Genomic DNA, 20828 nt, shown 5'->3' with positions numbered 1-20828 from the left:
TAGCGTGGAGTGATGTAGAGAGAAGTGTCACAGAGTGAAGAAGTGTTAAGTGATGCAGAGGGTAGTAGTGCAAAGTAGTCTCCAGAAGCATAGAGTGCGGTGGCGTAGAGAGTAGAGTCGAGTGGCAGAGTGCAGTGGCGTAGAGTGGTGCAGAGAAGCACAGAGTGGTGCACAGTAAAGTACAGTGGCATCGAGGGGAGTGGCACAGTGCTTAGAGTGCAGTGCTGCAGAGTAGCATGTCAGAGTGCAATGGTGTAGAGTGGCGTAAAGTACAGCGGTGCAGAGTGGAGTGGGGTAGAGTGCAGTGACATAATGCAGTTCTGTAGAGTGGCGTGGCATAGAGTGAAGTGGCCAAGGTAGACTGTTTCAGAGTAGAGAAGAGTGAAGAAGTGTAAAGTGGCATAGTGTAATAGTGTAAAGTGGGGTAGAGTGCAGGAGCATAGAGTGCAGAATTGATTAGATTGGTGTGCAGTGGACTGGCGTTGAGTGCAGGGGCATAGAGTTGAGTGTTACAGAGTAAAGCACTATGGCGTAGAGTGTATTGGCATAGCGCATAGTTGCGTAGAGTGCAGTGTTGCAGAGTGGAATTGTGCAGAGTATACTGGTGTGGCCTTGTCTGGAGTGGTGTAGAGTGCAGTGGCGAACAGTGCATTGGCATGGCATAGAGCGGTACAGGGTGGAGTTGAGAGGCATAGAGTGCATTAGAGTAGAGTGGAGCAGAGTGCAGTGGCATGGAGTTGGGTGGAATATTCATGGTGTAGTAGCATACTGCCATTACATATAACACATTTTAAATTGAAATGACCATTACACTTCAAATATTACATGGAGTGTACCAAGTCATTACCCTTGGGGCACTGGTATATCACTGGGAGTCCTATATGGAGTCCAACTTGGAGTGACCGAGTTACAGCGTTATAAAGATTAGGAATCTGCAGAAGTAGTACCCTTCAGCTAAACAAGGCAATTATCATCAAACTGCTTTTTCTGGTGCATACTCTGCCACCGCCAACCGGCCTCCTGGTCTGAAGCAGCTCTGGTTCAAAGGAAGGGGTTAGAAAGAAAAAAAGCAAAATTATGGTTGGAAAACACTACATTTAATGTTCGTGGTATGAAGTTGGGGTACACTGGTGATTTTCATTTTGTGTTTGACAGGGAACTGTAAGTTTAGACGTGACGAGGCACCTTTAATGGCTCCATCTTGTCATATTCTGGGGAAAGGGCAGATCTGCGGCTAGTGCTGCAGCAGTGCTATCCATTGTGAGACACTGTTTGTTCGTTTTTCCAGATCAAGGGGTATATTCAAAGATGAGGAATATGCATCAAGATTGCATATCCACCACTAAGAGTATTTCTGACAGAAAGCAACTTGTTCCTTTGAATTACATAAGGGTTCCCAGCATTGCCCAGCACCATTCTTTTGTGGCAGATGCCACTGTCCTTGGTGCACCAAACCTGCAACCTTTTGAGGTGGCCTTGCACTCCGCATGGCCTAATGGGATGGCTGCTTCTACACCAAAGTTTAGTAACTTAAAAGGTGCCAACACCCCTTCGCTGCAGGGTGGGTTTTCTCATTAGTTCAGCAAATGGAGGGCCTTGGATAGACCATTTAGGGCTGCACAATGATGCAAATATAGCCTGCTAGGGATGCACTGCAGTTATGGGCCCGTCTAAATATGGGATTAGGGGGTAGAGGGTAAAAGACCCCCCCCCCCCCTCCCCACCACACACACACACCCCTCTCGCAAGTGTCTTGTGCACAAGGAGCTTGAAGTGAAGTACACTTGTTGTCTGATCTACCGGCCACGATTGGCATTTGATAGTGTCCACAGCCATTCCCTCCTGTATAAAGCATTATCATTTAATGTCCTTTGCCTTTGAACTCCGCCAGACGCCCTCACCATAAAAGGCCAAGACTGAGCGAGCAGTGGACGTTCTGTTCAGACGCAGGAGCCCTTCTTCCTGATCAATGACAGCCGCTCTGGGGGCGACAGTGATGGTTAGGAATGTTTCAGAGGAGCTCAGAAGATAATGCAAAGCATTTTTATGGAATTACTGAGGCATTCGAAGCATCTGCGAGAGGAGCCAGTCCAGGGCGGCTGCTCCCGGGAATCACGAAAGAGATGTCAACAGCATCTCTGCCGTGCAAGAGGTGCACTCCTCTGAGGGACCGCATGTCTTCAAATATGCGGCAAACCACCAGCCTCCTGCCGTTATCATCCCGTAGCACCTCTGGGGAATGATGGGTGCATCCTTCTGGGGGCTGCTAGGCTCATCTTCTGCAGTATATCACCTCTTCGGTCTCTCACCAAGCACTGCAGCACAGCACTTCATATCATAGCACTAATTCAACAGCACAGCACCACCCCACTCAAGGAACACAGCACGTCTCACCAGCACAGGCTATGAACACCATATTCTTACTGTATTAGAACAGCTTCTTCCAAACTTTCACAACCTAAAACAAAACACAGTACCCCCTTGTCAGGACAAAAGTGAAGCCCAACACCAAAAAAACACATTTAACACAAATGTAAAGTGACAAGTTTGCTAAAACGGTGTTTCTAGTTCTTTATGAAACAGACAATCCGAAGTAACCACATCCTGCGAGGTAACCTTCGGGCCACAAAGGTGTGATATTAGGAAGACACAAGAGAGGAGACCCTGGTTCCATCAAGTCTTTAATACTGAACTCAGTGCAGTGTGTGTACAAAAGAAGGACCTGGTGGCACCGAGGTGCGGAAAGCACATTCAGGCTCCTCTGTACATGAGTAAACACCAATAAAAAAGAGGAGTCCACAGAATAGGGAGATATAAACTGCCCATAGGTGACCCCTAAAACTAAAATGTTATTAATATAGCTGGAAACACATCCTCGAAGTACAAAACAAGGACAAAACTGGGTCGCAGGGGGAGTCCACTTGTGACCTAACCATCTCAAAGGGGGTGGGGGGTGTTAGGGTAAAGGACCCATAAAGCACTGGGTACGAGGATTCAAGCAGTCCATAACTTACTGGTGAGGCTCCTTCTCAGAAGGGGAAGTTATGTGATGGCCTATAACTTACATAGACCGGGTTTCTACATTTGGAAGATGGCGGGAGGGCAGGGTTCTGCAGACTAACCCCGCTGTCCCAGTATAAAATGTCAACTGCGAGCTCCGACTCCTCCCCGCCCTTCTCCGCGGGTGCGCTTTCCGGTGCTGCAGTGCCCGCCAGCTCGTCACATCCGATTGGTTTCCCGCAGTGCCCCCTCATTCCTTCAGGAAGAAATGCATCTTGTCGTTGATGTTCTTCCGCTCCGGGTTCAGCCGCTTCAGGATCTGAGCCAGGACGTTGACCGTCTGCTCGCTGCTCAGACCCGTCTTCTTGGTCTGGAACTTCTTCAGGAGGTCCTTGGTGGTCATGGGCTTGCGGGTCAGGTAGCGCCTGACGGCCTCCTCGGTCAGCTGCACATCCCTGCGGAGAGGATAAAAAATAGAGGTCATTCCTGGAGTGGACAGGCAAGAAGAAGTAAGGGAAGTGGTGCAAATCTGCCTGTCATTCAGCACTCCCAAATTCATACGACACGTTTCACGGATCTGCATCAATCTGCAACAGAAATGTTAACTTTTGGACTGCTGCCTGGCTCCAATACACTCTTTCTGAGCTGCTTAATAAAGATCCCTGCTCAGTTGTACTATGCATCTCTTTACGCTGACCCAGCTGTTTTCGACAACTCTTTTCTGACATCCTGCTCTATTCCGACCCTTGATTCCTGCACCAGCAGGATGATATTCCCTTGAAGAACATCTAAGAGAGACTATTTCTGCTCCTGGAGCCCACAGCTTTCTGGTCAGTGCCAATGGTAAGTCCCTGAAAATAAAAAATGTGCAGTTCAACAAATTGCTGGCCTTTTCCGTAGCTCACCATGCAGGGCCACAATGGAGCTTTTTCAGTAGTTGCTTTCCCTCTGCTCTGTTGATTTGTCTTATATGTTACCATGCATAATTATACAGTACTTCGTGTGACCGGAAGGTTGCCCAAAAGTGTGAAGAGGGCAGGATTGTGTAGGAGAGATGGAAAAGAAGGCTCAGGATAGAGTAAAATGAGGGTACAAGATAGCTGGAATATAGAAAACTAGCAGCCCATCCCGACGTTGTCCGGGTATGAATTGCTGCCGGCCAGTGGTATATTGTTTTGTAGGATTTCGTTTTGATAGCATTTCTTATCTGTGACAGGCCTGTGAAACGCTCTGATTCACAGTGCACTGCTGATGCACTTAAGAGTGCGCGTTCAGTAGTGTGTGAACTCGATTTGCCTACTTTATTTTTCCTTGCAATTTTATATAGCGCGAACTCGACAACATGGCATGAGCACAATTTACATTACAGAAGAACACATTCATTTGTGGTAGGCACGGGGAGACATTGGAATCACAGGATGTTGAGCTGATGCCAAGATTCAAACGTAGCTCCCCAGCTCTAAAGTTCGCAATTCTAGAACTTGTGGCAGGAGGTGTGTCTAAAAGTGTATGCGTGCTGGCCATCAATGAGAGAGACCTGTGCATTTTTCAAATGGGTGTTGAAAAAATATGAGTATGTTGCTGGAGATGTGGGCCGCCGTGCTACCAATGTACTTACCGGGGGAGGGTAAACACCCATTATTCAGCAACTTTCTTTTCGCATACCATAACTCCGCATACTTTCATTACGAAAGTACCATGACTCCGCAATGCCATTATTACGCATGGCATTACATTTTATATGCTTTTACCCGCATACATTTACAACGAAATTCGTTGTAAATGCATGAATGGTAAAAGCATGTTTTTGTTAAATGTTTGGATAAGGTAAGTATGGGTATAGGGGTATATGTTTTGGGGTACTGAGGTATATGTTTTGGGCTGTTTGGGTATTTTAAGGGTTCAGATATAGATTTGGGTTATAGGGTACAGGGGTAGTTTTAGGGTTTAGGGATAGGTATGGGTTTTGGGGTACAGGGGTATTTTTAGGGTTCAAGGCTAGGTTTGGGTTTTGGGGTATAGGGGTATTTTTAGGGTTCAGTGGTAGGTTTGGGTTTTGGGGTACAGGGGTATTTTAGGGTTCAGGGCTAGGTTTGGGTTTTGGGGTACAGGGTTATTTTTAGGGTTCAGGGCTAGGTTTGGGTTTTGGGGTACAGGGGTATTTTTAGGGTTCATGGGTAGGTTTGGGGTACAGGGGTATTTTAAGGGTTCAGGGATAGGTTTGGGTTTTGGGGTACAGGGGTATTTTAGGGTTCAGGGGTAGGTTTGGGTTTTGGGGTACAGTGGTATTTTTAGGGTTCAGGGCTAGGTTTGGGTTTTGGGGTACAGGGGTATTTTTAGGGATAGGTTTGGGTTTTGGGGTACAGGGTATATTTATAGGGTTAAGATGGGTTAGTGTTTAAGGGTGTTGGGGTATTTTAAGGAGTAAGGGTGGGTTATGATTATGGGGTGCAGGGGTATTTAAAGGAAGCAGGGTGGGATTAGCACACAATATGAGACTTGGCATGAAGGGCGGAACGTACCACACGCCCCCAGCACAAGCCCACAGCACAACGCAGAAACTTCCACAAGGGACTACTTTGCTGGCACGGTTCTTTTACCTTTTAAATGTATATGGTGGGCGTCTGCATAGCCTATGTCCTTCTGCTGCAACTGCCCTTTCCAACGCTGTATTGGGTGTTGTGATTGGTGCTGTGGTTCCTGAGATTACCCGCTTCAAAGATTTGGGCTCTCTCTTTATTATATTAGTATGGATGAGTCTTGTGACTGTATCAATTACAGAAACATCCGATATTATCATTGTAGGTCCCCAGCGCTCTCCACAGAAATCACAGACAAGCAATGGAAACAATGCGTGGGAAATCCCAAGACCATCTCAATAAATGCCAGACTGAAATTCATGCAATTTAACTATTTACATAACACATAATTAACCCCGGACAGGCTGGCGCGAATGATTCCGACCTCCATCGATATCTCTCCCAGGTGCAATGATTTGGGCGCTGACTTTATGCATATGGTCTGGACGTGCTCTCACATCACAACATACTGGGGGAAAGTATCTGATATACTGACAGCTGCAACAGGAACCACAATTTTAACTCAGGGCGCACGCAACTTGTTAGGCATTACTAAACGAAATGCACGCTGAAAAAAATCTCAACAAATTGACCTGGTGCTGGTCCTGGCCAAACACTTCTTGGCTATGGCCTGGGAGTCGCCGACGGGGCCCTCCACTAGGCATTGGCTGACTGCCCTCCGACGTGCCCTGGTGGGCGAACATGAGAGACTGGCATCCCAGCCCCCACGCCCAACATCTCGGGCGCAACCTGTAGACTGGCAACAATATGTAACCACTATAGAAGCAGGCCTCCGCGATACACACAATAACGGGTGATGTATCAGTAGCACCGACGTCACAACCGGATGCCGCATCTAAGATACCCCGAGCACCCACACTAAGGCACACACACGAGTGGAGCGCTGGGCTACACATAGGTGGGTGTGGCAAATAGGCACAGTGGTCTCGCATTTTCGGCTTGGTCCAACTGCAGCTACACATAACACGGCATCTGCACTGTATAACTCCCTCCACTACTCTACTCCCATTATAGCACTCACCACAGCAGGAACCTGGAAGTTCGCACTCCACATAAGCAACACATTTAGCAGTAACCTATTTATGATGACCATAGGACAGGCACACAAGTTAGGTGGTATTAGGTTTATTTTTTATATCAGGTTTTGTTACAGCTTCGTACAGCAACATTTATAGACTGCCTCTGAAGTGAATTACTGTCGTTATTGATTACCAGTAATGTTGGATATGGCGATTTGCCCCCACCTAGTGGGCACAATAATGCAAATGGAGATGTACTACAATATGTACTTTACTATGCTGTATTTACAGCTGCATGTTGTTTTTGATTATACAATGAATACAAATAACAAAAAAATTTAAAAAAGGATTGTAGGTCTCAGGTTGATCTAATCAAGAAGTTATTTTATACAGGGATGCAAGATCACAAACGTAGAAGCATTTTTATATCGCAACTTTGCAGTTTGTTCGCAATGGTACTTGGGGAAAACAACCTTTACATTGCGGTTATTAGACCGCAATGCCATTACTACGCAAGTCATTATATCAACTTGCAGTAGATGGCGCTCTAACATAAGGAATAGTATAATTTACTATTCCACCACCTTCCCTACTGTTGCGTAGGCTGGAGTTGGAATAGTAAATTATACATTCCTAATGTTACAGCGCCATCTACTTCAAGTCGATGTATTGACTTGCGGAGAAATGGAATTGCGCTGTTAAGGAACGCAATGTATTTGCATGTATTGTAGCATGCTATATTCGTACTTGGTCGCAGTTCCGGGCAGCTAAAAAAAGTTGATAGTCTGGACTTTTCGCAGCAGTTTCTGACTTTGCTTCTAGGCTGGGGAACAAGGATGTCAAAGTCCTCATTAAGATCTATCAGGCGAATTGTGTTGCAGAAATGATATTTGGGGATATACAGACACCTCAGAACTGAGAGAGAGAGTGAGAGAGAGAGTGAGAGAGAGAGAGAGAGAGAGAGAGAGAGAGAGATTGTATGATTTTGAGGGATTGAATAGGCCTAAAGGATGGGCTCGGGATTCCCTGGCTAAGATATAAAAAGTCTGTATTCATTGATTTGGGCCGCCCTGAATTATTTGCACCGACTGTACTCATGGTTAAATCAGATTTGAATTGGACAAAAAAACATTTTTGTCCCATGAATGGGTAAAAGAAAAGCAAGGGAACTGTAAAAACCTTTCATTCCTGCTTATGCTTGGAGGACTCTTTCTCAAAGGTACTTAACTTTGGTGAAAAAAAAAGAACTATTGTTTCTTATTAACCAGATTCAGTTGAAACCTGACACACGGTCTTCTGCCTAACCCAAGGGCTTGGCATTTACTGGAAAATCTGGGCCCATGTGACTGTGACGTATTTTCGGTACATGACACCATGCAATGTATCATGTTTTAAGAAGATCAGCAAAACAAGTATATTGTATCTTTGCTGAAAGGCATGAACTTTACTCAAGTCAGACCAGAGCAGACTTATTTGCCAATGTTACAGAATGAATTTGCATGTTTTAATGTTGCTTGTTTCGTAAAAGGTGCTGTCAGGAAGCGAGCCAAGCTGGGTTTTTAAGGTTTTTTTGGGAAGAGAAGTTGGCCTAACAGCTAGGGCGGTCATCCTCGAATCCGGGGAACTGGGTTCGAGCCTCAGCAACGACGCTGAACATTCTGTGATTCTGGGCAAATCACTTAATCTCCCCATGCATAAAAAAAATGAATATGTCCTCATGTAACGTAACTGGTGCTATATAAAGCGCTTTGATACCTGATTCGGGTCAAGTTTGCGCTATATAAAACGCCGTAAAAATAAATAAAGTGGTTGACGATTTTATGCTTGTTCTTTTCAGATTTTATTATAAAACCAAAATAAGGAGTATGATGATGATTAGTCTTGTGGATGGACAGTCTTCCCCAGTAGCTAACATCACAACGAACAAAGGGGTTAGTGCCCTTTAAGTAACTGGTCCTGTAGCATTTTTGGAGGACGTAGGATGAGAGGTAATAAAAGGAGGGAGCGGGAATTATAATGGACACAGTGGGGAGGGAGACTAAATCGTATGGAGCTTGGAGAAAGAGCTCGAGTTGACGGTGAGAGAAATCTGGTCAGAACTGAATTTGATATCCTGGTACAATGCTGCAGCACTATTAAAGAAGACCAGAGATACGCTTTGAGTCAGGAGCTTCCACCGATCCATGGGTCCACATTATCTGGTCTTTTAGTATGTGGCATTCGCGGAGAATGAATGTGCCACATTCATCAGGCAGCTGTGCAGAGCACTTTTCGAATGCGGTTTTCAGACCGCTGGTCAGCCACCAGGTTTGAAAGGGACAACAAAATATCCAAGTTCCTCAGCGTGCACTGGCTTCCTAGATCAGCGGTGCTCATCTTGGTCAGTAAGCCGTTTTGTTCAACTTTATCAGCAAACACATATTTCAAAGGGATTACTCCTCCACAGAGAGCGTCATAAATCAACTGTGAAGGAGTTGGGCTATCAGCCTACCTTTACCACAAAAGCACACTTACCGTTTAGTCCTTTCACCTAGTTTGTGCGATCTAGTTTTTGTAGCATTCTTTAGGTTCCGTGCTTTGGCAAGTGGAGATCCAAGCGCCGACATAAACCACATGGGTGGTTGTGTCTGGGGCGGCCGCAAATAAGCCTCATTGACGGGTTAAAGGGTGAAGATGAGGACATTAAAAACACATGGCTTAAAGTGAAGAAACAAAAAAAACTGACATGGCCAGCGTTGACCACATCATACCCTTTTTTTCTTAAGCAATGTTGTGCTGCTGTGCAATGTTGAAAGAAGCAACAAGCAACAATGAGGGACGGAGGGCTGACGACCGGGGAAGTAACAATAAAAAGACGAGGGAAGGGGGGTGTATTTGCAAGTAAGGACGCCTGGATAAGGAAGATGGTGGGAGCAACACAAAGAAGTGGTGGGCGGAGGGAAAACAAGAAAGAAGCACAAGCAACAAGTTAAAAAACAAAAGTAGTACCTCAATCACAGTGCGAGCAGCAGAGAGACCCTAATTAAGAAGACTCAATCTGTGCAAGGTTCATGCACCAGAGAAGAAACCGGAAGTGACGCCTGGCTCACGCTGTCCAATTAGGAAGCAGCAAAGAAGAGTGACGCTGAAGCTAATGAAAGGTAAGCAATGGGCGGGCTCCAAGCCCTTTTTCGTAAATAGTGTCTCGCAAGCGAGACACATGCGCTAGCAGGCTCGACCCTAAAAGGCTGATGGAGCACCTGATGGTGGCTCTGTGAGAGGGGTAGTCTTTTGTCATAATCATATGGAATGGGTATGTCAATGTGGAATCCGGATGCAACATCTTTCGAGGCATAAACAAGCCTGGCATTGAGTGGAAGCTGGCACCGACACCAATGCAGAACTCGAAGCGGGTTTGAGGTACATAGACTGGCCATTGGATTAATCTGTTAGAAGTAACATGATTGGAGGCCCCTTTTTTTTTAAAATTTGTTTTTATTGCAGAATTAGAAACAAGACCTCAGAATAGGCCAACCAGTACACTTACGGCATCACAAAAGGTTGAAGTGATACACAGCCATTTAGCCCACATCCAGGAGGCTGGGCGGCGCGCCAAGTCTACCGTTCTCAAGAAGATGCCTCAGTGTTCGCCTTTCCCGGGCGTTCGGTCAGCTGCACCATTTAGTATCTGCTTTTACCCCCCTAAGATCCCACCCTCCATGCACCATCAAGCAGACACAGATTCCTCATGGGGACACCGTCAACAGCTCTTACCCGCTCCAATGCAGTTCCACCCATATCGCTCCAGAGACCCCCTCCTGGATCCCCCTAGTAGTACTTACCGGGTGCCTGCCTGCGTTCCTCGGGAGCCCCCCTCATCATGGACCAGTCCTAAGTCCCATCCGCTGGTTCCTCCTAAACTGTGTCGTAGTGCTTAACTACCTCCCTTAAAACGCCCCCCCCCCCACCCCCTCAACTGCTGCTGACGCGGGCGCACATAATCCGTACTAACACTGGAGCACGCTACTTATCAGGAGTTACTTGCAATCACTTAATCTACATGGAGTCCTGTTCAATCATTGCCCCTCCCCTTCATCCTCTATCATGTAGTCACGCAATGCCTGGACCACCATCTCCCAGGCTCTCGCCATTTCAAGCATTTCTCATTGCCAGTCCTAGTAGCTTGTCACATTCTAATAATACTTTCACAGCCTGACCATTTCAACAGCTCATTTATCCATCTCCTCACTGATGGGCCTTCTTTAGACTTCCAGTGCCAAGTTATCTCTCTCTGAGCTAACATGAGTCCCAGGTCAATAAATTTACTCGTGATTTTCGTCGTCTTAGTATGAGGGAACCAGAGCAGTAGACATGCTGCCATGTCAAAGTCCACCTCCCTATCTGTTACCACATTCAGGAGTTTCACCACTTCCGGCCAGTACGCCCCTAGTTTCGGACATCCCCACAACAGGTGATCCAGATCAACCTCGGGCGCCAAGCATCTCGGGCACATTGCGTAAAGCACTTGAAAGTACCGCTTTATCCTCTTCGGGGTCAGGTATGCCCTATGTACGATGAAGAAATGCACCTGCTGAAATCGAGCGTTCCTTGTACCCTTCCACGTCCGTCGCAACACATGGCTCCAGACAGTGTCCGGTATGGGCTTGCCTATACTGTCCTCCCATCGCGACTTCAGTGCTAGCAGTGGCACCAGTCCCTCATTCAGCATTCTAGTGTGGAGGCAAGTTACCGCTTTAACAGTGCACGCGGCCATCACCACGTATTGACATGCCATGGTCACTTCCGGCTCGGCCAGCCCTCCCTTCCAATGCCTCTGCATCGCCGCCACCACTGCTGCGTGCAGTAGAAAAGTCCCGTCTGGCAGGCCAAATTGCTCCTGTAACGTCTGATAGGGGACCAACACCCCATCAATGTACAGATCCCCCACCATCTGCAGGCCCAACTCCTCCCATTCCAACAGCTGGGACCAATCGCCCCCATGCGGCAGCGCGGTCAGCATCCCCAGCGGTATCTCCGGTGCATATGGCCGGTCTCTTTTCGCTCTTTTCAGACTCCTGTGCCAACATAATTTAAGCGTCTTTTCCTCTACCGTAAGGTCCCTCATATCCAGTTTCTGTTGCATGACTATATATGACAAGATAATTAAACAACAGGGGGTGGTGATGGACAGAGTTTCTGAATTAAGCAGAATACTCTCCCTCAGTCAAGAGATCAGGGCTTAATCCAACACCGTTTTTTTAGCTCACTGCACCATCCCAGGTCAGAACCTGGCTATATGCAAATTAGTCTGTCCCTGGCCCAGTGTATCATGGGAACAGGGCAAACCAAACTACCAAGCCAATTCTTTCACTGGGAAGGAAACAAGCTACCGGGGAACGGTTTCTGGCATTTCAGCCGTCTTCGGCCCGGCTTGCTTGAATCCTGATGGTGCAATGAGCTAGGGACTCACGTCTGAGTATACCCTTCCACGCTTATGGTGGACAAAATAATTAAACAACAGGGGGTGGTGATGGACAGAGTTTCTGAATTAAGCAGAATACTCTCACCCAGTCAAGAGATCAGGGCTTAATCCAACACCGTTTTTTAGCTCACTGCACCATCCCAGCTCAGAACCTGGCTATATGCAAATTAGTCTGTCCCTGGCCCAGTGTATCATGGGAACAGGGCAAACCAAACTACCAAGCCAATTCTTTCACTGGGAAGGAAACAAGCTACCGGGGACCGGTTTCTGGCATTTCAGCCGTCTTCGGCCCGGCTTGCTTGAATCCTGATGGTGCAATGAGCTAGGGACTCACGTCTGAGTATACCCTTCCACGCTTGTTTCCTTCCCAGTGAAAGAATTGGCTTGGTAGTTTGGTTTGCCCTGTTCCCATGATGCACTGGGCCGGGTACAGACTAATTTGCATATAGCCATTGTAGGAAGGTACCTCCTGACTATGGTTGCCCCCAACTTTTTGCCCTGTGTTTTAGCTGGTTTTGGACATAGTCGACCTGGGACCCTGCCAATCAGGACCCCAGGCCTACTGCTCTCTCTTTAAAATGGATTCCATGTACCCTAGGTACATTTCCAATTAGTACTGGGCCACCCTATCAGACCCTGTAACTCAGGGCATGGGTGTACCCAGGGCTGCCAGGGGCTGCAGCATGTATTATGCCACCCCTGGCTGGCCTCCTAAATCTGACACAACTGGCTGCATGACAGCTGGGGCAAAGTCGTGTAATCACCCTTTGCTGTAGGTGTAGTATACCTATACCTAACCCTAAAATGGACACACAGATTCCTATCAGTCACTCCTATGGCAGGCCTTGACAATCCTGAAGGCAGAGTGCTTGGAATCATGTGAGATGGTGCTCTGGCATGAGCTGAGCCTGTCTGCAGCTTGCGGAATCAAGTCCTAATAGCTGTTCCATGATATCGCATACCATATACTCTTAAGTGCATTATAATCCTCGCGGTTAAATGCTATCTTTGGTATTGCTTTATCAAAACATGTCGAGTAAGGTGTCATACGAATTGGAATACTAACCCCTCGCCAATTCTGGCGACGGGGTTAGCATTCCACCCTTCTAGAGGGACACGACATGTATGTAACTGTGAACCCCGGTTAAAGTTAACTGAAGCCTCAGCTCCACAAAATGGATGCTGCCACCACAGACACGAGTCTGACCCCCTGCAGCTGGGAGTCCTCCCAGTGAGGGGAGCCTGGACAAAGGGTTTCCTGTCAGGGGCGGTGCTAGCACCGTCCCAGACATGGTTTTGTGTATCTTGGGTAGGCAGGGCTTTACAGGAAGGTGACTGCTGAGTGGCACCCCGGTGCTCACTACGCATAGGCCGGTCTGAACCAGTTCCAGGGGCACACCAGCCCCTGGCCTGGGGAAGTCCGGCATGGCTGAGGGGTGTAACCACCCCCCTCCTAGTCCCACCCATAGGCAGGACCTAGTCACCGGGTCAGCCCCCTTTTTTAGTATAAAGATGGGAGCGGGCCCCCTGTTAAAATTAGATCATCTTTGGAATCAAGATACCACTTTCTTCGAAAGGACTTCACGATTTCTTCTTCAAGATTCTCCCTTGTGGCTAAGGAGTAGTCACCCTGCATCAAGCGGGCACCATCCTAAAGAACACTGCGGTCTGCTGCAAGTCCTTCATCACGAATCCGACGACCCAGCTCGACGAGACCCGGCTTCCCTGGCACCTCTGACCTCTACTCACCTCTACAGCCAAGCTGAGAACCGTGAGTGCGACGAGACCTCGAGGGACCGACGATCGCCAAGACTGCACAACATCTTTACTGCAAGCCCACCGTGTCCTCCACTGGTGAGTGCTTTGGGGTCTGAGAAGCCCCGACCCTGCGCAGCTCCAGCACCCAAGGTCAGCCTCCCTGCATCTCCACGATCTGCGTGGGGCCCTTCTGCTGTTTGCTGTGCACCGCGTTGTTTGGCTACTAGCCGGCTGGCTTGTGGCCTTCTGAACGACGCCCAACGACTTCACGACTGCTGGTCTGGTTGCTCCAGACTGGCCCTTGCTTCCTCCTTGAAGAGAGGCACTCCGGACCCTCCTGGTCCACTCCAGACGCCATTTTAGGTCCACCGCGTGGGCTTGAATTTGCCAAGGCTTTGTTGCCCAATCCTGGGTCCAGCGACGCCGACAGCTTCTAACTTCGTGGGACAGCTCGATCCTCCATCCTGGTCGCCGACAACGCCTCCTGGTCCGCGAGATCTTCGAGCTACAGCGTCACCCACTCACCTTGTCGAGGTGGCTACCATCCGGTGCCCTCCTGGTGCCCACTGACTACTGGCTAGTAGTCTCGAACTTGGTCCCCTCTGCTTTCAGGTGTCATCTATCTTCGAGATCCAGGCTTGGATCCAACTGAACTTTCTTCACTGGTCACCGGCCAGCATCTTTTCTTCCGGCTCCTGGTCCGTCTACGAGGATTCCCGACGTCTTTTCAGACCTATGCAGCTGCAGCCCCTGGGCTAGGTAACTTCGGCATTTCGGTGCCCCAGCATAGCCTCACTATCCAAGGGTCAGAATCTACTTTCGTTTTCTCCCTACCAGGTCGGGTTCGCCCGAGAACACTAACTTTCTAATCCCTAGCTACCATAGACTTTTGTCCGCATCTCGCGTGAGAGTGCACACACTGCACCCGAGTCCCCTAGGCCTCCTAGAAGTAATCTAACGATTCCCTAGTCAAGTCCTAGCGATTCCAAAAGCTATTAGTACTGTACTTACCTGCTAGGAATTTCGCATTCCACTTTCAGAGTATATGGTTTTCCGTGCCCCTCGGGCATTTGTATATACTGTGCTAACTTAAGTATTTTTGTAAGAGTTTTGGTTTGTGCTTAGTACCCTGTCCTCATAAAGAGTACAGGGCTGTTGTGATCTTTAAATAAATAACTGTTTATTTTCATAACACTTGTGTGGTGTCCTTTCACTTGGTATTCAAGGGGTATATGTGTGGTAAACAGCTGGCTTAACACGCCCTCTCGAGTCTTTAGCCTTAGACTGCTCGTATCCACGCTACTAGGATAGCTGGTCTATAAGGTTGACTTACAACCAATCATCAATAAGGGTTGCTGGACTGATACATAGTGTTCACTAGAATAGTGAACACTGCATATCAGGCCACCTTCTCACATTGGTGAGCAGCGGTTGGGATTTGAGCTTGCTGTTGTTTTACCACACGTATCCTAAGAATATCTTGTTGAAAGATCACATAAGTACTGTTAGGTACATATAACTAAAGCTTAGAATACTCTGAGTTCTACTGAACCAGCTGTTGTAGCTCCTCAAGGCTTAGCACACCTTGGCTGCAACTCTAGCAAGGGACCAGTAGGTAACACATAGTGTAGGTAGGTGCATCACTTACACCACACTAGAAGCAGTATGCCGGTCACAGGAGGAAACGCTGAGTCTCCCCTTGTGTCAGTTGACCCTCCACAGGTCATACCTTCAAAATATACTGCTCTTAGCTTCCATGAGATGAGACAAGTGTGTACTCTCAGGAAACTAAAACAGGGGTCTAACCCCACCACTTCCTTTCTGATTGGTCTCTTAGAGGCCTATGATGCCAGTAGGGCTGGTAACCCAGACCCTTCTAATCCAGAAGGAAGTATGCCCTCCTTACAGGGTCCCTTTGATATCCATCCCCTCCATGAGGCAGATGATGCTGAGGAGGAGGATGAGTTGTCTGGGGATGAGGCAGATAAGGGACAGCTAGAAGTCAGTAGACTAAGCAGGTCCAACTTAAGCAGACATGAGCTTGGTACTGGGGGACTCCTGGGCCCACTCTCAGGTCAGCTTAACATTGGGAATGGACGAGTTAGGTCTCTATCAAGAGGCTCTAACAGATCCCTTCGAACCAATGGCTCTCTCAACTCTTCTCACAGAGGAATGTCTTCCCCTAAGAGGAGAGTGTATGAAGCTGAAGAAAGGGCAATCAAACTGAGGATTGAAAGGGAAGAACTTGCCCTGGCCAAAGAGAGACTTGCCCTTGCTAGAGAGCAAGAATTATGTGGGCTACAGCCCACTGGTGGCAGCAATAAACCTAGCAATAGGGAAAGGAGTTTTGATACAAAGCACCTGAATAAGATAGTGCCCCCCTTTAAAGAAGGGGATGACATTCACAAATGGATTACTGCTTTGGAGAGAGCCTGCACTGTGCAGGGTGTTCCCCAAAGTCAGTGGGCAGCTATCTTGTGGCTCTCCTTTGATGGTAAAGGTAGAGATAAGCTCCTCACCACAAGGGTGGAGGATGCTGACAATTACAAAATCTTGAAGAATACACTGGTTGATGGGTTTGGTTTAACCACTGAACAATACAGGATGCTGTTCAGAGACACCCAGAAAACTCAGTCTCAAGATTGGACTGACTTTGTTGATTGTGCCACTAAGGCTTTTGAAGGCTGGCTACTGGGTAGTAAGGTTACTGATTTTAAAGGATTGTATAATCTAATTATGAGGGAGCAAATCTTAAATAATTGTCAGAACCAGCTATTACATCAGCACCTGGTAGACTCTGAGTTGACCTCTCCACAGGAATTGGGTAAGAGGGCAGACAAATGGGTCAGAACCAGGGTTAGGCCTAAAAACCAGGGTGGTGACCAGAAAAAGGAATCAACCAAGCCTCAAGAGAAGGGTGGGGATAAATCCACAGAGAAGACTTCCCAAGGGCCCCAAAACTCCAACAAGGGTGGTGGGTCCCAGATCACTCCTTCTGAACAAAAGAAACCTTATTGCCATACCTGTAAACAGGTGGGCCATTACAAAAGTGATGCCAGTTGCCCTAAAAATGGTAATAAGGGAAATATGCCCCCAGGTAATACTCCTAAACCTCCTGTTACCACTAGTGGTAATCCCCCAGGTGGTGGGAGTGCCCCCAAGAATGTGGTGGGCATTACTTTGGGCAATCAGGAGGACTATGGCCTAGCCAGGTTCCCTGACCACACTCTTGTCTGTGAGACTGGCATGGGGTTTGCCAACTTCACTACTGGACCCCACATTTTGGGAAAGTATAGACAAGAAGTTTTAGTGAATGGTCAGAAAGTTGAGGCATTCAGAGACACAGGGGCCAGCCTCACCATGGTGAGTGACCATCTGGTCCCCTCTGCTCAACTGACCCCTGGTTTTACTTATCAGGTGACAGACATTCATGGAATGAAGAGAAGGCATCCCATGGCAGTAGTCAAGCTCAGCTGGGGTAATGTCACAGGGCCCATGAGAGTGGCAGTGACAGATAACCTACCTGTAGATTGCTTACTGGGGAATGACCTGGAACTCTCAGCGTGGGCTGAGGTGGAACAAGAAACTCATTCCAGAATGATAGGCCTATCCAGACAGGTTAGTGGGGCAGTAATAGCTACAGCCCCAGTCCCAGCACCATTCCTCCCTGAAAAGGTTGGAAGGGCAGTGGTAGCCACTGCCCAGGCTCAGACAGACTTTCCAGAACAGGATAGGAGGGCTGTGACAGTCACAGCCCAAACACAAACTGAGTGCCCTCCTGAAAAGGTTGGCAAGGTTGAAATGGTCTCAGCCTCTACTCAAACAGATAGTGAGGTTGTGAAGCCTGAAACAATGGATCACTCCACTCAAACAGAGAGCATTGAGGAGGAAGAAGAGTCTTCCCCCTCCCAGACACTAGGTGAGAGCCAGCCTCCTCAGGGAACTGACTCTACCCCTGTTGAAGGAACTGCCCCAGAGGTAGTCAGGCCTAGCCTGGCAGAGCCCCTGATGGCAGTGGACCCTTCCCAGGTGGGACCCAGTCTGGAGCAGGTAACCTGCACCTCTCTACCCTGCCTCAGTCAGCCCAGGGCTGAAGAGACCAGGGAGGCCAGTGGTGGACCCCAAAGGGCCCCCTGTCCAAAAGAACCCCTTAATCAGCAGATTAGGATCACTGAAGCTGGTAAACCTGGCCAAGTGAAAATAGAACAGACTCCTGAGGGATCCCCCTTAAAAGTAGTTAGGGAACTCCCACAACTGGACACTGTTGGGCACAGCCAAACATGGGGCCTAAAAACCCCAGACCTGACCTGTCCCTCCAGTAAGCCAAACAGAGGGACTCAGCCTCCAGCTTTAGGTAGCCAGAGGCTGACCCTGAGAGCTCAGTGCATCTCAGCTAAAGAAAGAAAGACACACATGATGAATGGTGATTGGAGGAAGTTGAGCCCAAAGGTAGAGGAGCCTCACTTCAGTACTCCATCCCAGCATCAGCCTTTTACTTTCCCAAGACACACCAGAGACAGAGATTCCCTATGGTGGAGACCCTCAGATACCCTTAGGGTGAGGGGTTGCCTAGTGGACCATGACACAGGGGGAAACCAAGCCAGAGCTGGTCCTTCCTTATATGGCCACTTAGGTAATAGAGGCTTACCTGGACAAGGATAGCCTTATCTCCTTTCGTTTGGGGGGGGGGGGTTGTGTAGGAAGGTACCTCCTGACTATGGTTGCCCCCAACTTTTTGCCCTGTGTTTTAGCTGGTTTTGGACATAGTCGACCTGGGACCCTGCCAATCAGGACCCCAGGCCTACTGCTCTCTCTTTAAAATGGATTCCATGTACCCTAGGTACATTTCCAATTGGTACTGGGCCACCCTATCAGACCCTGTAACTCAGGGCATGGGTGTACCCAGGGCTGCCAGGGGCTGCAGCATGTATTATGCCACCCCTGGCTGGCCTCCTAAATCTGACACAACTGGCTGCATGACAGCTGGGGCAAAGTCGTGTAATCACCCTTTGCTGTAGGTGTAGTATACCTATACCTAACCCTAAAATGGACACACAGATTCCTATCAGTCACTCCTATGGCAGGCCTTGACAATCCTGAAGGCAGAGTGCTTGGAATCATGTGAGATGGTGCTCTGGCATGAGCTGAGCCTGTCTGCAGCTTGCGGAATCAAGTCCTAATAGCTGTTCCATGATATCGCATACCATATACTCTTAAGTGCATTATAATCCTCGCGGTTAAATGCTATCTTTGGTATTGCTTTATCAAAACATGTCGAGTAAGGTGTCATACGAATTGGAATACTAACCCCTCGCCAATTCTGGCGACGGGGTTAGCATTCCACCCTTCTAGAGGGACACGACATGTATGTAACTGTGAACCCCGGTTAAAGTTAACTGAAGCCTCAGCTCCACAAAATGGATGCTGCCACCACAGACACGAGTCTGACCCCCTGCAGCTGGGAGTCCTCCCAGTGAGGGGAGCCTGGACAAAGGGTTTCCTGTCAGGGGCGGTGCTAGCACCGTCCCAGACATGGTTTTGTGTATCCTGGGTAGGCAGGGCTTTACAGGAAGGTGACTGCTGAGTGGCACCCCGGTGCTCACTACGCATAGGCCGGTCTGAACCAGTTCCAGGGGCACACCAGCCCCTGGCCTGGGGAAGTCCGGCATGGCTGAGGGGTGTAACCACCCCCCTCCTAGTCCCACCCATAGGCAGGACCTAGTCACCGGGTCAGCCCCCTTTTTTAGTATAAAGATGGGAGCGGGCCCCCTGTTAAAATTAGATCATCTTTGGAATCAAGATACCACTTTCTTCGAAAGGACTTCACGATTTCTTCTTCAAGATTCTCCCTTGTGGCTAAGGAGTAGTCACCCTGCATCAAGCGGGCACCATCCTAAAGAACACTGCGGTCTGCTGCAAGTCCTTCATCACGAATCCGACGACCCAGCTCGACGAGACCCGGCTTCCCTGGCACCTCTGACCTCTACTCACCTCTGCTGAGAACCGTGAGTGCGACGAGACCTCGAGGGACCGACGATCGCCAAGACTGCACGACATCTTTACTGCAAGCCCACCGTGTCCTCCACTGGTGTGTGCTTTGGGGTCTGAGAAGCCCCGACCCTGCGCAGCTCCAGCACCCAAGGTCAGCCTCCCTGCATCTCCACGATCTGCGTGGGGCCCTTCTGCTGTTTGCTGTGCACCGCGTTGTTTGGCTACTAGCGGCTGGCTTGTGGCCTTCTGAACGACGCCCAACGACTTCACGACTGCTGGTCTGGTTGCTCCAGACTGGCCCTTGCTTCCTCCTTGAAGAGAGGCACTCCGGACCCTCCTGGTCCACTCCAGACGCCATTTTAGGTCCACCGCGTGGGCTTGAATTTGCCAAGGCTTTGTTGCCCAATCCTGGGTCCAGCGACGCCGACAGCTTCTAACTTCGTGGGACAGCTCGATCCTCCATCCTGGTCGCCGACAACGCCTCCTGGTCCGCGAGATCTTCGAGCTACAGCGTCACCCACTCACCTTGTCGAGGTGGCTACCATCCGGTGCCCTCCTGGTGCCCACTGACTACTGGCTAGTAGTCTCGAACTTGGTCCCCTCTGCTTTCAGGTGTCATCTATCTTCGAGATCCAGGCTTGGATCCAACTGAACTTTCTTCACTGGTCACCGGCCAGCATCTTTTCTTCCGGCTCCTGGTCCGTCTACGAGGATTCCCGACGTCTTTTCAGACCTATGCAGCTGCAGCCCCTGGGCTAGGTAACTTCGGCATTTCGGTGCCCCAGCATAGCCTCACTATCCAAGGGTCAGAATCTACTTTCGTTTTCTCCCTACCAGGTCGGGTTCGCCCGAGAACACTAACTTTCTAATCCCTAGCTACCATAGACTTTTGTCCGCATCTCGCGTGAGAGTGCACACACTGCACCCGAGTCCCCTAGGCCTCCTAGAAGTAATCTAACGATTCCCTAGTCAAGTCCTAGCGATTCCAAAAGCTATTAG

The 20828-nt window shown here is 48.8% G+C and overlaps 1 protein-coding gene across 3 annotated transcripts in view; it reads right to left on the bottom strand.

The window, feature by feature from the left end:
- Positions 1–2663: 2663 nt before the first annotated feature.
- Positions 2664–20828, bottom strand: part of GTF2F1 (general transcription factor IIF subunit 1) — a 208191-nt gene continuing 190026 nt past the window's right edge. For all 3 annotated transcript variants that reach the window (XM_086963671.1, XM_086963673.1, XM_086963675.1), the window contains exon 14: positions 2664–3455. In XM_086963671.1, the coding sequence (XP_086819797.1) occupies positions 3251–3455 (205 nt within the window). In that variant the 3' untranslated portion in view covers positions 2664–3250. The remainder of the gene's footprint in view (positions 3456–20828) is intronic.

Source organism: Lissotriton vulgaris, chromosome 1_1 (assembly GCF_964263255.1).
Source record: "Lissotriton vulgaris chromosome 1_1, aLisVul1.2, whole genome shotgun sequence".
Taxonomy (NCBI): Eukaryota; Metazoa; Chordata; class Amphibia; order Caudata; family Salamandridae; genus Lissotriton; species Lissotriton vulgaris.
The sequence above is the reverse complement of the archived record's forward strand: the minus strand, read 5'-3'. Positions and strand labels throughout refer to the sequence as shown.